Source organism: Hirundo rustica, chromosome Z (assembly GCF_015227805.2).
Source record: "Hirundo rustica isolate bHirRus1 chromosome Z, bHirRus1.pri.v3, whole genome shotgun sequence".
NCBI classification, from domain to species: domain Eukaryota; kingdom Metazoa; phylum Chordata; class Aves; order Passeriformes; family Hirundinidae; genus Hirundo; species Hirundo rustica.
The window spans coordinates 47,974,579-47,988,612 of record NC_053488.1 but is presented as its reverse complement, the minus strand read 5'-3'; the positions used below and the strand labels follow the sequence as shown (position 1 = coordinate 47,988,612).

General features: G+C 37.0%; 1 protein-coding gene across 1 annotated transcript in view; it reads left to right on the top strand.

Annotated features, from left to right (window-relative positions):
• Positions 1-14,034, top strand: part of FER (FER tyrosine kinase) — a 189,402-nt gene that overhangs the window by 43,778 nt on the left and 131,590 nt on the right. The window contains exons 7-9 of the mRNA XM_040090890.1: positions 8,931-9,114; positions 11,494-11,631; positions 12,467-12,586. Coding sequence (XP_039946824.1) covers positions 8,931-9,114; positions 11,494-11,631; positions 12,467-12,586 — 442 coding nt within the window. The remainder of the gene's footprint in view (positions 1-8,930; positions 9,115-11,493; positions 11,632-12,466; positions 12,587-14,034) is intronic.

The following is a 14,034-nucleotide window of genomic DNA, read 5'->3' as shown; positions in this document are numbered from 1 at the left end:
TGAGACTACTCTGCTTAATTTGCAGAGTGATGATAAGGTTGGTCACTCACTAAATTTCTGAGTGTGCTTTTAGAGACAGAGCTAACAGTCAGGCTATCCTAGTTTAGTGACAGCAGTTTGCATAAAAATAGCTTTGTAGATAGGAATATTTAAACGTCTGAATTGGGAGGGGAGTGGCTGGAGAGGAGCCCTGCAGAAAGGGAAGTGGGTTACTGGTGAACAGCTCCACATCTGTCAGCTGGATGACAGGTGTCATCCTGGGATGCACCAAACAGCACAACAAGACAGTCAACAGAGGGGATTGTCTTCTGTATTTAGTGTTGGTGAGGTCTCACGTGGACCACTGAGAGCAGTTCTGGGCCTCACACTTTAGAAAGAATATGAAGGTACTGGGATGCACCCTGAGGAGGGCAGTGGAGCTGTGGAAGGGCTGTCCTGTGAGGAGTGGCTGGGGAGTCTGGTTTTGTCCAGTTTGGAGAAAAGGAGGCTGAGGGGTGACCTCACTGCTCTCTGCAGCTTCCTGGGAAGAAGTGGCGAGGGAGGTGCTGATCTCGTCTCCTTGGGATACAGTGACAGGACACATGGGAAGGGCTCACAGCCATGCCAGGGGATGTTCAGACTTGACATTAGGAGACATTTCTTCATTGAGAGAGTGTTTGAACACCGGACCAGGCTTCCCAGAGAGGTGGTTGATGCCCCAAGCCTTTCAGTGTTTAGCAGACATTTGGACAACGTCCTCCAAAACATGCTTTAGTTTTTTGCTAGCCCTGAATTGATCAGGAAGTTTAACTTCATAATTCTTGTAGGTCCCTTCCAACTGGAATATCCTAGCCTAGTCTAGCCTTAGGGAAGTGAAGCTAGGCTCAGTATGGAAGTCCAAACGCTTCAAAAGTCATGTCACTGATGGGGTTTTTTTGGGATCAGTAAGAACCATCATATGAGGAAGTAATTTTCATAATCACCTAAGGTATTTAGATGTCTCTGGCTTTATATTATGAAATATGGAATTTAAGGAGATAATTTGGGTCAGGAAGGTCCTGAAATCAGTTAAATGGGTAATATAGAGTAATCAATTACAGAGCAAGTTCTACAACCTGTGTCTTTTCTTACTGCACAATGAAAACCCGGGAAATTGAACAAACTATGAAGAAGTAGAACTGGAGAAGTTAGAGTATTATCTCTAAAAACAAAGTGCAAGGATTTTTTTTCTCAAGAATTCACTCTAAGTTGTGTAATGTACTCTTTAGTATTGGCAGTCAGTTAACGTAAATATACATAATTTCATTAGTTTGCTGTATAAATGTAGTCCTTTTTTTCCTTCATATCCTGGCTTTTAAATTATTTGCTGATATTTAAGTGCTTAGTCCTAACTAAAATTCAATTGAGATAAAGACCATGTTGCAGTCCCACTTGTATTGGCTCCAGTTTCATCCTGTGGAGCAGCTGAGTCAAGTTTTAAGATTCTCTAATGTAAAAATATTTTATTGTTTTTTAAAAAAAAGTTATTTGAAAGTTATTTGAAAACCATGGCCATTTCATTCGTGAGTGTAAAGAATATGTTCAGTGTGTTCAGTACCATAATGTAACCAAATAATGTAATGGAATGTTCTTTTCCGGGCACAATTAAGTAATGCTCTGTGAAAAGGTGTATCTCCAAAGCTGAAATAAAGAAAGATATGACTGTATTGGAGTTTTTGTTATTGATAAACAAATGTAAAGACAGCAAAACGCTCAGAAATTGTCCATGTTGTTGAAAATGCTGAAAAAATGTGTAGATGGAAAGACAAATGCAATTCTGGAAAATGATTGAAAAACCTCAGTCATAAACAATGGGAAATGCATTGTAGATCACTATATGCATTGACAGCATTATAGTTTAGTGCTGGTATTTACAAAACTGAATGTTTCTAAATCAAACTGAAGATGAAAACTTCTTCTGTCTTAAAAATTATTATATGCTGAAGATTTGCATACTTACTCAGGGAAGGATTGTTGCTTCCTCCAAATAAAAAGGAAAAAAAATTACAAAAGCTCTGATTCTCCCCTCTTTTTCCATTTAAAATTTTTCTGAAATCAAATTCTGTGATACTTAGTGAGATTTTAATGCAGAAAATTGCAACAGCTCTGAAGCCAGGCTGCTTAGCTTTCTGTGGGACCTTGCCTGTTGCCTCCGTAATCCTAACCCATAAAGTCACTCCTTCTCTGTTGCTCCTCATCCATCATGAGGCAGTGCTTCATGCACTCCAGCTGCTCTCTTATGTAAAGGGCAACTCCCTCTCCTTGGCTTCCTGGACTGCTTTTCCTCAGGCGTCTGAACTCGCCATTGCATAACTCCAGTCATGCCTCTGTGATCCTGACAATATCCTGGCCCCACAGCTGCACACAGGCATTCTATTCACCACCTTTATCCCCCACACTGCATGCAGTAATACACAGGCATGTCATCCCAGCATGTTGATGTCCTGGAAAGGATTTGTGGAACTTTTCTCACATTGGTGCTTTGTAGGAACCTCCGTGCTGTTTTGTTTTCTCTGTGGTTGATCCCTTCTCATCTTACTGTGCTCTTTCCTTAGCAGTCTCGTTCATTGCTGCCTCAGGACTGTGGGTTACCCTCTCCATCCTGTGTAGTTACTGACAAAAATACTTTTACTCTGCTTTCAAGCAGATGGTTATCTGGAAAAAGAGTCCCGTGGTTGTAGAATCTAGACCCCTATGGCCAGCACTGGTTCTTCTGCTGCTTATCAGCCTGTATTGTCAGTGCTCTCCTTGCACCCTTTCCCTTCATTGGCAGGCTTAAGGAGAACACAGCCTGGCCTCTTGTGCTTTTTATGCTTGTCCCCAGAGCTCTGTAGTCACTTTTGGTACTGTCTATGTTTGCCCTGCCAGTGTCATTGGTGCCCACATTTTTTATGACATTGCCTCTGCTGTTTTTCCCTGTACTTAACCTATTCCCAGAAAAATGGATGGATTTGCTTTTGCAGTCCATGAAATACAAGAGACAGTTATGGAATTCCTGGCATACATTCTAGTCCTGACCTTCTGTGGATAGTTAGCCATAGCTTTATTTATGTATAAAGAATTTCTTCCTTGTTACTCGTGTAGATACTCAGCTTGTCCTGATTTTAATTTTGTTTGTCTGTTTCCACAGTTAAAGCATATTTAAGGTTTCGCACTGTGTTTCTGTTGGAGGGATGTAACCATATATTATGACATCAGATGCGTCGTTGGCTCCTTTTGAAACTAAATTAAATTAATTGTCAGAAGTTAGACTTGTGAAATACTGTGTCATTGGCATATCTACATGGGATTGCATTCACTCTGTGATGAAGCCAGAGAGCATGTTTCAACACCAGGAGCTATAAATCTAAAAATTTAGTTTGTCTGTTGTGAGCTGAGCCTTTATATTCAACTCTGTTGCCTCTTCTCTGAGCACTGTCATCACTTCGAAATAGCTGAAGGTCTAGCTGAAAGGAGTTGTAAGAAGGTAAAAACCTGAGCTTATTGGCATAATTATTTCTTTTTAAGCCAAAATATGTGTGAAAACTTTCTCTATTTGCAATATTTATTTCCTTAAGGTCAGCTTCCCTGAGGCATTTGCACAGTACATTGATGCTGATTTAATAAAAGGTGAAGGGAACATTATGAGCTGAAATTTTTCTCCGTTGATTGTCCCATCCAGTATATTTTCTTCCATTCTAGTTGATTATTCGGCCACGAGAGTCTAATAATTACAATTGCAAGAACTTTGGATTATCATATCTGCATTTTAATTGAATATAGAGTAAAACATTATTTTCCTGAATGTCTGTGCTGTACTGTATGCAGTAAAGTCTTAGATGAGTTTCTATTAGAAATTGAAATACTAGACTCCAAAATGATAGAAAAAGAATGCGAGCCTTTTCTTTGTAAATGTAAAACTTTAATAATTGAATTTTGCAAGCTTCACAGCACAGTTTATAGTGTGACATATTGTATATACAGTTAGTTTCTATTAAGATGAAACAGTTTTGTCAACAGCTGATGGCAGTAGAATTATAGTTAGATCTATTTATGAAATTTATTATCGAGATAAAGAAAACTGGATGTTTTCCTCTGTGCTAATTGACATGTTGAAAAACCATGTATGCTGCCTCACTGCATTTTGCTACTTGAAAAAATAAATTAAAATATGAAAATAATACTGTAACTTTGTTCACTGAATTAAATATAGATCCAAGGCTCTATTTTAAAGTTGAGCCAATATGATAATTTGATTTGTGTCACAATTGGTTGAGGTGTTCTGCTGAGGAGTAATGTATAGCAAAGGTATTTAATCCTTAAAACACATCGGAAGATCAGATAGTTTAGATGTTAATGAGGTTTCTGAAAGAGATATAGTATTACTAAATTGCTAGTTATGTGGATTTGATAATTTTAGTGTAAATTTTCAGTTTAGTTTAACTGTTGAAGGTGGTTTGTTGCAGTTCACAAGCCTGTACTGATGGTATATGTTATGATTTCACATGTGCTGATATTTCATAAGCTGAAAACTAATAGGGAATATATTTTAAACACTTGCATAGACAACTTAACCTATGACATATGGAGGTAATTTTAGACTATTTGATCTAGGGCATGCTTGAGTAGGAGTAGCCAAACACAGGATAACCCAAGAAATAATGGCAGCATTTTTGCCTTTGCTACCACCTTGCCTGACTCTTCTGGCTTCCCTGGACAGTGTGTCTTACAATGGTCTGGCAAGCAAAACATTTCAGCCTTGGCTTCCAACAGTTTTCTCCTTTTTCATCAAGTCTTCATCCTGTAACTGTATGTGACCTGTACGTGACCTCTTCCCATTCCTTCCAAACTCTCTTCAGTCACCTAGTATTTCCCCATGTTCTACATGCCTCTCCTTCTCCAAAAAGACTTTATAGCGTTTATGTTTCTCTGAAGATGATCAGGTTGACTCTGTAGCCTACTGTATTTAGAAACAAGTCTGTATGATACTCTGAAATTAGTAGAGGTTTTCTGCTCAGAAATAATGGATATACAGGAGGAATTTAGTCCCAAAGACAGATGCAAAAATGGGATTTTACACCGTCCCATTATATTGTGTTGGTGTCAGACATGCATGTTTGAGGGTATTTAATTTCTGGGATATTAATCTGATGTGTTAGATTATTTTTCCCCTTATAAATGGTCTACATTTAATTTAGAAATAAATACTGTAGATTTTTTAGGTGGGGGGAGGAGGGGGCAGAGGGATGAAAACTACTTGTCTTGTGAAACATGAGTTTTAATGGTTCGCCAAAGACAAAACCTGCTATGTCTGGCTAAAATTAAAGGTAGACTTGTGAATGTTATCTCTCCAAAACAGTTCTGCATTTAAAAGTGGATTCTTTCATTCATACTTGCATGAAAATTTCTTCTCTGGTGACAGCTCTAGAGATGTTTTTTGTCTTTGTTGTACAGAGTAACTCAGATACAGTGTAGTGTAAGAAATCTGTACCTTCCTTTTGTACCATGTACAAAGTTAGATCAGCAGTTGGATTGTGTTCAATTAAATGAAAGGCATAATATCACAAACTGATAGAAAAGTGCTTCAGCTTTATGGTAGTTTTTTACCTAGGGAGTTCCTGAGTCAGAAGTGCTGTCCTAGTTCTTAGTAGCTCTTCAAGCTTTTTCTTCTTCCTTTTTTTTTTTTTTTTTTTTTTTTTTTTTTTTTTTTTTTTTTTTAAATAATACACTTGTCCATTTACTTTTGAGCCACATAAGTTTAGGGAGGTTTTTTTTGCTTATTAAAAAAATACAACTTTTACCAAAAGGATACATACGTTAGCTGCATTTTCACTGAAGAAGGTCTTTGTTTTAACTCTTTCCGTATAATGCTGTATGGTTTTTACATTGAAAGAGGTTGTGCAGGTCTCTTAACTGTGTCTGTTCTTACATGTTCCTCCTCAGACTCCTACTGCTTCAGGACTCTTCACTATAGTCATTCTTTCTGTATTCGTCTTGTTTCCTACCTTTCTGATGGTTAATGCCCTTCTCTAAATCTTTTGTATGTCACATATGTGCTCCTTGAGGTCAAGAAATTGCATACTTTAAGGTGGATTTAATCAGTAGCATAACAACCCAGTTGACTCCTTTGCTAAATAACATTGTGTTCAGCAGCTGCTGAACAGTGAGGTTGCATTTCCATCAATTTTACTTTACTGACCCCAACATCTCATTTCTGTGTGCATTTACATTACTAAACTGGAATTGCTTTTTACCCATGTGTATCTCTGTAAATATTCACTCTATAATTTACCGTTGTTTTAATCAGTACCTCTCAAAGTTTCTGTGCTGGTTTTGCACAGCCTGGTTTTTGGTAGTGAGAGGCCACAGAGGTGGCTCCTGTGAGAAGTTGCCAGAAGCTTCCACCATGTCCAGCAGAGTCAATCCCTGAAGGCTCTGCAGATGGACATGCTGCTGGGCAAAGCCTGGGCCAGTTAGAGAGGTTGGTAATGCCTCTGGGATAACATATTTAAGAAGAAAATAAAACCAAAACAAGTCAAAAGCCAGTTTTTTCTAGCCAGCGAAGAGGATGAAGTGAGAACATGTGTGTGAAACAACTTGAAGATAGCAAGGTCAGTGGAGAAGGAGGGGCAGGAGGTGCTCCAGGTGCCAGAGCTGAGATTCCTCTGCAGGCCGTGGTGAGACCATGGTGAAGCAGCTGTGCCCCTGCAGCCCATGGAGATCCTTGGGGAATGCAGAGATCCACCCACAGCCCCTGGGGGAGGTGTCCACACTGGAGCAGGTGGAGGCCTGGAGTAGGCTGTGATCCAGTGGGAGACCCGGAGGAGAGAGTGGGCCCTTGCTTCCAGGCCGGAGCAGCCTGTCCTTGGACGACTGCACCCCGTGGAAAGAGAGACCCATGCTGCAGCAGTTCTGGGAGCACTGTCTGCCTGTTGGGGGAATTCATGTTGCAGCATTTTCAGGGGAACTGTTTTAAAAACTGTTTTTTAAAAAAGGTGTTTTTAAGGACTTATTTTACTTCTCATTATCCTCCCCTGATTTTGTTAGTAACGAGTTCACTCAGTATCTTTAAGCTGAGCCTGTTTTGCCCTTCAAGTGTTTTCTCCCTGTCCTTATTTCAACTCATGAAGCCTTCATTAATGTTTTCTCTGTCTGCACAGCTGTGGCAGGGTAGAGTGGGCGAGCAGCTTTCATGGGTGCCGGGCATTTGGCCATCATCAAACCATGACAATTTATTTTCCAGTTCTTAACATTTGGTTTCCCTACTTGCTACTTTCAGACAGCATCTTCATCATCATCGTCTTCATCACCTCATCTGTCTGAGTCCAGACAGATGTCTGGAGTCTGAGTCCATTTCTGGGACTCTCCATTGAGTGCCTACTTCCTCCTGTATAAACTGATCATAATATTACAGCTAAAACTTTCTCAAGTACCTTTGAAGTTTTAAAACTAAGCACCATCCAGTCCTCATAATTTGGTCTCATTTAATTTATTCTCACCAACCTCTTTTTGTGACACCTCAGAAAAATGAAGTTCATTGACTCTTTCACAAAGCAATACTTCATACTGGAAATCTCTGAAGATCTGAGGTAATAATCACAGAAAGAATTTTTTTTTCCTTGTACCAGCTCCTTTTATATGGTGACTGTTTACTTTTTCTGACAAGCTTGCTGACTCCAGTGTATATGAAAGAGGATTTGTTACTCGTTTTCCCTCAACTTTATTTTAGTGTGTCTTTAATGTGGCTCTGTTTTGATTTATTTGAGTTCACAGTCCCTGGTGTATTCCTTACATGATGCAGCTCTTCAAGGTCTGCTTTCAAGCCGCTGTTTTGCCACTTGGAATGCTTTCATTTTCTTTTTTCCTAACTGCTTTTTGATGAGTAGTAGACGTGTTTCTTCTTAGATAAATTATTTTAAGTTTATAATAAATGCAGTGGTCTGAATGATATTTCTCTAGGTAGTATATGTGCAGGTAGTTGTGACACTGCACTTGATATTTGCAGATATGAGATGAATTTAATCAGGTCTTAGTTCCTGGAAAAATAATGAGATGCTTGATAAATATCAAGAAGACATCAAGACATCATTAAAAGCTTGCGTGTCTGTTCTGGTTATGGCTGAAAGAGATTTGATTTTATTCACAGTAGCTGTCATGGGGCTTCATTTTGGGTTTGTGGTGAAAACAGTATTGATAACATAGCCCACGTAGCTGTGCAGTTACTGTGGCAAAGAATGGAATAGGTGACCTCTTGAAGTACCTTGTAGCTCTGCAATTCAACACTGAACTGGTCCTTTCAGCTTGAACTTGAGGACTTCCACTCTCAGTGATGCAAAGCTGAGGCTGTAGAGCCAAACCTTCTGATCAGAATGTCAGTGTGATTAGGGAAATGGTAAGGTGTAGGAGAGAAACTGCCCATTTTGAATAGGAGTAACAGTGTGAGGGTTCAGCTGCTCATATTTAGACGGGCTGCATCATTGCTTTATTAGGATTATATGTAGAAATGGGAATGCTTGGATACAAAAAATATATATATATTTTAGTAAATCTAGTGTAATAGGACATCTGTTTATCTTTTAAAAATATTATTTTGAAAATAAAAGCTTTGAGATAGTAATACATCTTAGATTTCTTTCTTGTTGATAGTTACATTATTTTTATACTTGTGGTTTTCATACACTTTTAGATAAGGAATTCTCATGTTTCTGCTCAAAGAAAATAACCTTTTTCTTACATAGTTTATTAATTAAAAAACCTAGATATTTGATCATACTAATTTTCTGAAAATGGTTGGATTTTACTTTCCTCAGAGAAGAATCTTAAAAATTGCTGTAGAAAAAGAGGCAAACCTGTCATAAATCTACCAGGTGTGTCATCTATAGGCCTGTATACTTGTAAATCACCATTTGAATTTTTGTTTCATTTTCTCTCAGGAAAGGAGACAGAGAAAGCCAAAGATCGGTGTGAAAAGGCCACTATGAAACTTCATGTGTTGCATAACCAGTATGTGTTGGCACTGAAAGGAGCACAATTACATCAGCACCAATATTACGATACTACGCTTCCTCTGTTACTTGATTCACTACAGAAGATGCAAGAAGAAATGATTAAAGCCCTGTAAGCTGTATTCTTATGTATTTCTAACTTGTACAATTTTCTATGTATAGTATTCTAATTATTTATAGGAGTAATTGAAAATAAGAAACTGTGATTAATTACTTATATATCAAGGGAAAACAGCTGGAAAAAGTCTATCCAAATGATGCAGATGGTAGTTCTGAGTGCTTAGTTAAGCCTACCAACAAGACACCATCTTATAAATTCTTACAGATGGACTGCAGTGTTTATGTTTGAGCTCATGATTTTTCCTTCAGCTTATGGACTATAGGAAGTTTGTTGCCTCTCTGGTAGTCATTATTATGAAATTACACCAGCAACAAATTTGGTTTAAACTGCCCAACTGTCTTGAAAGTGATTGTGGAGGAGGACCAAGTCTAATACATAGTTAATAATATGGGTGGGAGTATTAACAGGATTATGTAAACTTGGTCTCACTCTAAGGAGTCTCCCTGCAAAAATACGACTCTTTCCTAAAAGATAATTTTTACATCATTACAGAGTACGTGCAAAGTGATGTTATCTGAGAACAGATCTGAGAACTTTTAGCCCTCATTTCTGCTTTGTAACCATCATGCTGTCTCTTTATCTTATCTTAAAAAAAAGGGTGGTTACCTTTTTTTGTAAGTGTTCTTCATTTAGATGTGAAACACTCTTCTTTAATTCATTTTCTTGCCTATTCTGAAGTCAGTGTTCATCTTGATTTCAGTGCACAGAAAGTGAGGGAGAGTTGGGGATATCACACTTTACATGGTGCAGGCATCATTAACTTCCCTATGAAGTATCATTTTAGGTTTTTTAGTTTAGGTATTGAAATAAACCTTTGTAGTACTCCCTGTACAGTCCTTTTAATTTTATATGTAAGATTACAGCAAAAGGCTACAGATAAATGTGTGTGCTCTAATTAAGGCAATTTTATTAGAATCATGAGATAAAATAATTAACTGAAGAAATTTATGATGGAACAAGAACTTATTAAAACCACTCATCTTTGCTCTGCCTGGAGTAAAAAGTTGTGAAAAATACTTTTGTCACTACATAGACATTTTTGTGAGTTCTGAATTCTATTGGAAAATTAGTTTATTAAAATAACTTTGGTGCACTTACAGAAATACTGATTTCAGATGGAGAGCTTAGTGTGACAACATCAGTGAAACAAAACTTCCTCAATAATTCTAATTTTGCAGGTGAATTAATTTTTTTAAACTTGAAAAGGTATAGATTAATATTGCTAATGACTTTTTCCTTCTTTTTGTCATTGTAATTGATAGAGATTCTCTTTCTCTTAGATATAGCATTGCTGTAGTTGATTTTTAGATATCTTTTCATCACAGTCCATGAAGTATTTTCTGGAACCTTTTCACACATTATATGCTCAGAAAAGACAAGATTTAATGCCTTCTCCTGTCTGTTTTCTGCTCAGAACAAATGCACTGAAAAAAATCCAATCACACCATTCTCTTTTGCAGAGCAAACATAACCTGAGATCTTATCCAGGAAAAATGTATTTATACATTTTCCTCTGCGTGTTTGGCTAGACAAAATGCACCAGTGTTTTTTGATCAGCCACCATGCTTCTCATCCTGGCAAGCTAGCAAATTTATCAGAGATAAAAATGAAATAGGAAATAATTAGGAAGGTACATTATGAAGGAAAACTAAAAGTTAAAGGAGAATAGAAGGGTGTTCCAAGAATGTGTTACTGGATGCTATTAAGAGTAGTGTCACAAGACCACTTCTTCCTCTGCCATTCACTTTTCATTTGGTTTTTCCCACTCTTGGAAGCAGGTAAAGACAAGGTTGGGTGACTTGTACTTTCTCACAGCAATTTCTTGGTTAATTTTCTCTTCTCTTGTAAGTATATGCTTACTTGTGATTTTGGCTATTTTTGTCTGAATGACAAATAATATATATTTTAAAAAGTTAAAACAGTATGGAAACCCAGTGCTGAAAGGAAATGCACACGTTTCTGAAAATAATTTTGCCTTATGCCAGAATATATTTTGTCATGAACCATGAAAATCTTTAGTGTGGGTTATAACAAGCATGGCAAGTCCTGTGTGAAGAAGAGCGTCATCACTTAACTCTATACGTTCCATTTCCTTGTAATCTCTCCTGTTTTTAGTTTAGCTGTGCTGTGTGTTGGTGCACTGAAATCAACAGGAGCATCATCTTACAAGACTCTACCCCGCCTAAGCCTGTTGAGGAAAGACTTCAGCTGATGCATTGTTTCTAAGAATGATGTATTGTCTTATTTTTCACTTTTTAGCCAGTTGCAACAAGAGTTTGTAGAAACAGTAAATTGAAAATTTGAAGCCTCTTCAATGCCATCTATCCCTTCAGTGCCATGTTATACAGTAGAATTTTTTTTCCTCTCTAGAAAAGGGATCTTGGATGAGTATAGCGAGATCACCAGTCTTGTAACAGAAGAAATTGTGAATGTCCATAGAGACATCCAGACCTCAGTGGAACAGATAGACCCTAACTCTGAGTATAATGATTTCATAGATACTCACAGGTAAGCATTTTTATCTCATGTTTTTTCTTGGGAAAAAGACCCCTGCATTAAACTGCAACTGCTTAAAGTGTTCAGAGAAATTTTCTTCTGTTTGGTTCCTTTTACATTGTTACTTGTAAAACTTCATCCTAAATTGAAAATTGTTCTACTTTGCACATCTAGAAAGCTGTCTGAACAGTTTGTTTGGCTGGCTCTAGAAAAACAAATTTCCAGCTGCATGAGGAGAGCCATAACTTTAGTACTGACAGCAGACTACACATTACATTCTAGACTCAATATGAGCCAATTTATTGTTTATTTGGGTGCAATTTGCATTCTGGGTTAAACTTGTTCTAGTTTGAAGTCAACTCTAGGTACCTGTGTACTCTGAGTTAGTGCAGATTGAGACTTAAGAGCATGCAGATAATGCAAGAAAGTTCTTACATAAAAGTGTATTTCCCATTTTGGAACTATTACTTTGTTTTAGTGTATGAAGAAATAGCTCTAAGGCTTCTTGCATTATCTTTTTGTTATTGTTGTGTGTGATGGTCATCATGTGCAGGTTTATGATGGAAGCAGCTACCCATTCACATGGGTAGTCTTTGAGAACCTTTATTGTGCTGTGAACTTGATTCAAAGAATTGTAGTGTGTTTTATTATCTCATGAGGTTTTAGAATTATGTTTTTTTTCATAGGAAAAGGAATATGTATCCAATTGCTATCTATCCTTTTATTTCATATATAATTTTGACTATAATCTGGTTAATAAAATGCTTCAAGGCCTAATGATTTCCTCTATGATCTCATCAAAGATATGTGCTGATTTTGAAATTATAAAAATTATTTACTAAATTAGGTCATCAGAAGTTGTTGAACAAGAAATAGAATTTGATACATCTTTACTAGAAGAAAATGAAAACCTTCAGGCTAATGAGATCATGTGGAATAATTTAACAGCAGAAAGTCTGCAAGTCATGTAAGTCTCTTTACAAATCTTTCATGCTTTGGAAATGTTATTCTGTGTTATATCTATGCTGACTCAGATCCTTGCATAACTGTGTCTCTATTTTTAAGGTCAATTTCTAAGTGTAATGTTTTCAGGCTACAGACTCTTTCCCATGCTGGTTGTACTGTTCTTTGCACAAAATCCTTCTCCTTAGGCTCCTCAAAAACTTGTCATTATTTTTTAATATATGTTAATCTCTGTGCCAGCTAATAAAATGTCCAAAATCTACCATGAGTCCTCCTTGGGAATGGGCTGGTTCATTTTCCCAAAAGTGTTTCCACATTCACTACCCCAGAAAAAATAAAATATTTTGATGAAACCGCTGAGTAGAGTTATGTGGTCAGTGGTTTGAATCACCAGATAGAAAATATTCATGAATAAATTTATTTCTCTTTTTTTGAAGTGCTTGCTTTTGTTTCTTAAAGGAGATTGTTTTTCGTTATTGTAACTTTTAGAAGACATTAACTTAGTAACACAGATGTAGCTGTTCTATAGCATATCGTAGAGCTTTTAGCTGTTCAGGGTGATGAACTACCTTTCTATGTGTTTTGTTAATATATTGCCTAGTTAAATATTTTCATTACTTTTATCAAGTTCACTTCTAATCATTTGTTATGGGAAAGAAATCGACTGCTGAGATGATTCTGTTTGTGTATTGTCAGCCTCAGCTTTTGGCATAAAATGGTCCTGCATGGTCACTTCTGAGATTGCAGCTGTTAATCATGCATCAGAAATGGGAAATTCTGAATTTTAGTGGTTGATGATGTTTTTGCTGTGTCCACTGTATTTCAGTTCATGTTTGACTTATTTGAAGTATTTCCGCCTTTGAAAGTATAACTGATTAAAATAAGACATCGATGATGTATTGGGGAATTTTTGCATTCCGTTTTCCTTCCCCCCCCCCCCCCTTATTTTCATTTGCTTAATCAAACTCTGACCCCTATTTCTGGTAGGTTTTTCTGAAAACCAAAATCAGAGTGAAGTATTTCAAATGTAAACATATAAACATATTGCAGTGTCTTCTGCAGGTTACTCTAATCCTTGTGTTTTCTCAACATGACAGAAACTCTGGATTTTATTAATTGTTTTTTAAGCAATTAATTTTAAGCAATTTTTTTTTCCTGTATAATTTGATTACTTTTTATAAATCTGTTCCATTGATAAATACTGATTTTTTTTTTTAAATAAGAAGTTGCTGCCTCCTTAGTCATGATGCAGCTTTACCTTATGAAAGGGTCCCATGATAATTAAACCCCCCCCCCCCCAATTCCTTTAAACATGTTTCTCTTTTTAATATTTTCTGCATTATTACTGTATTGAGATTATTCCTGCCTAAACTCTGTAAATGTTGTACACCTTGATGTACTTCAGCACAGTAACAAGAAATATATAGATACTGAGCTTCCCTTTTCAATAGA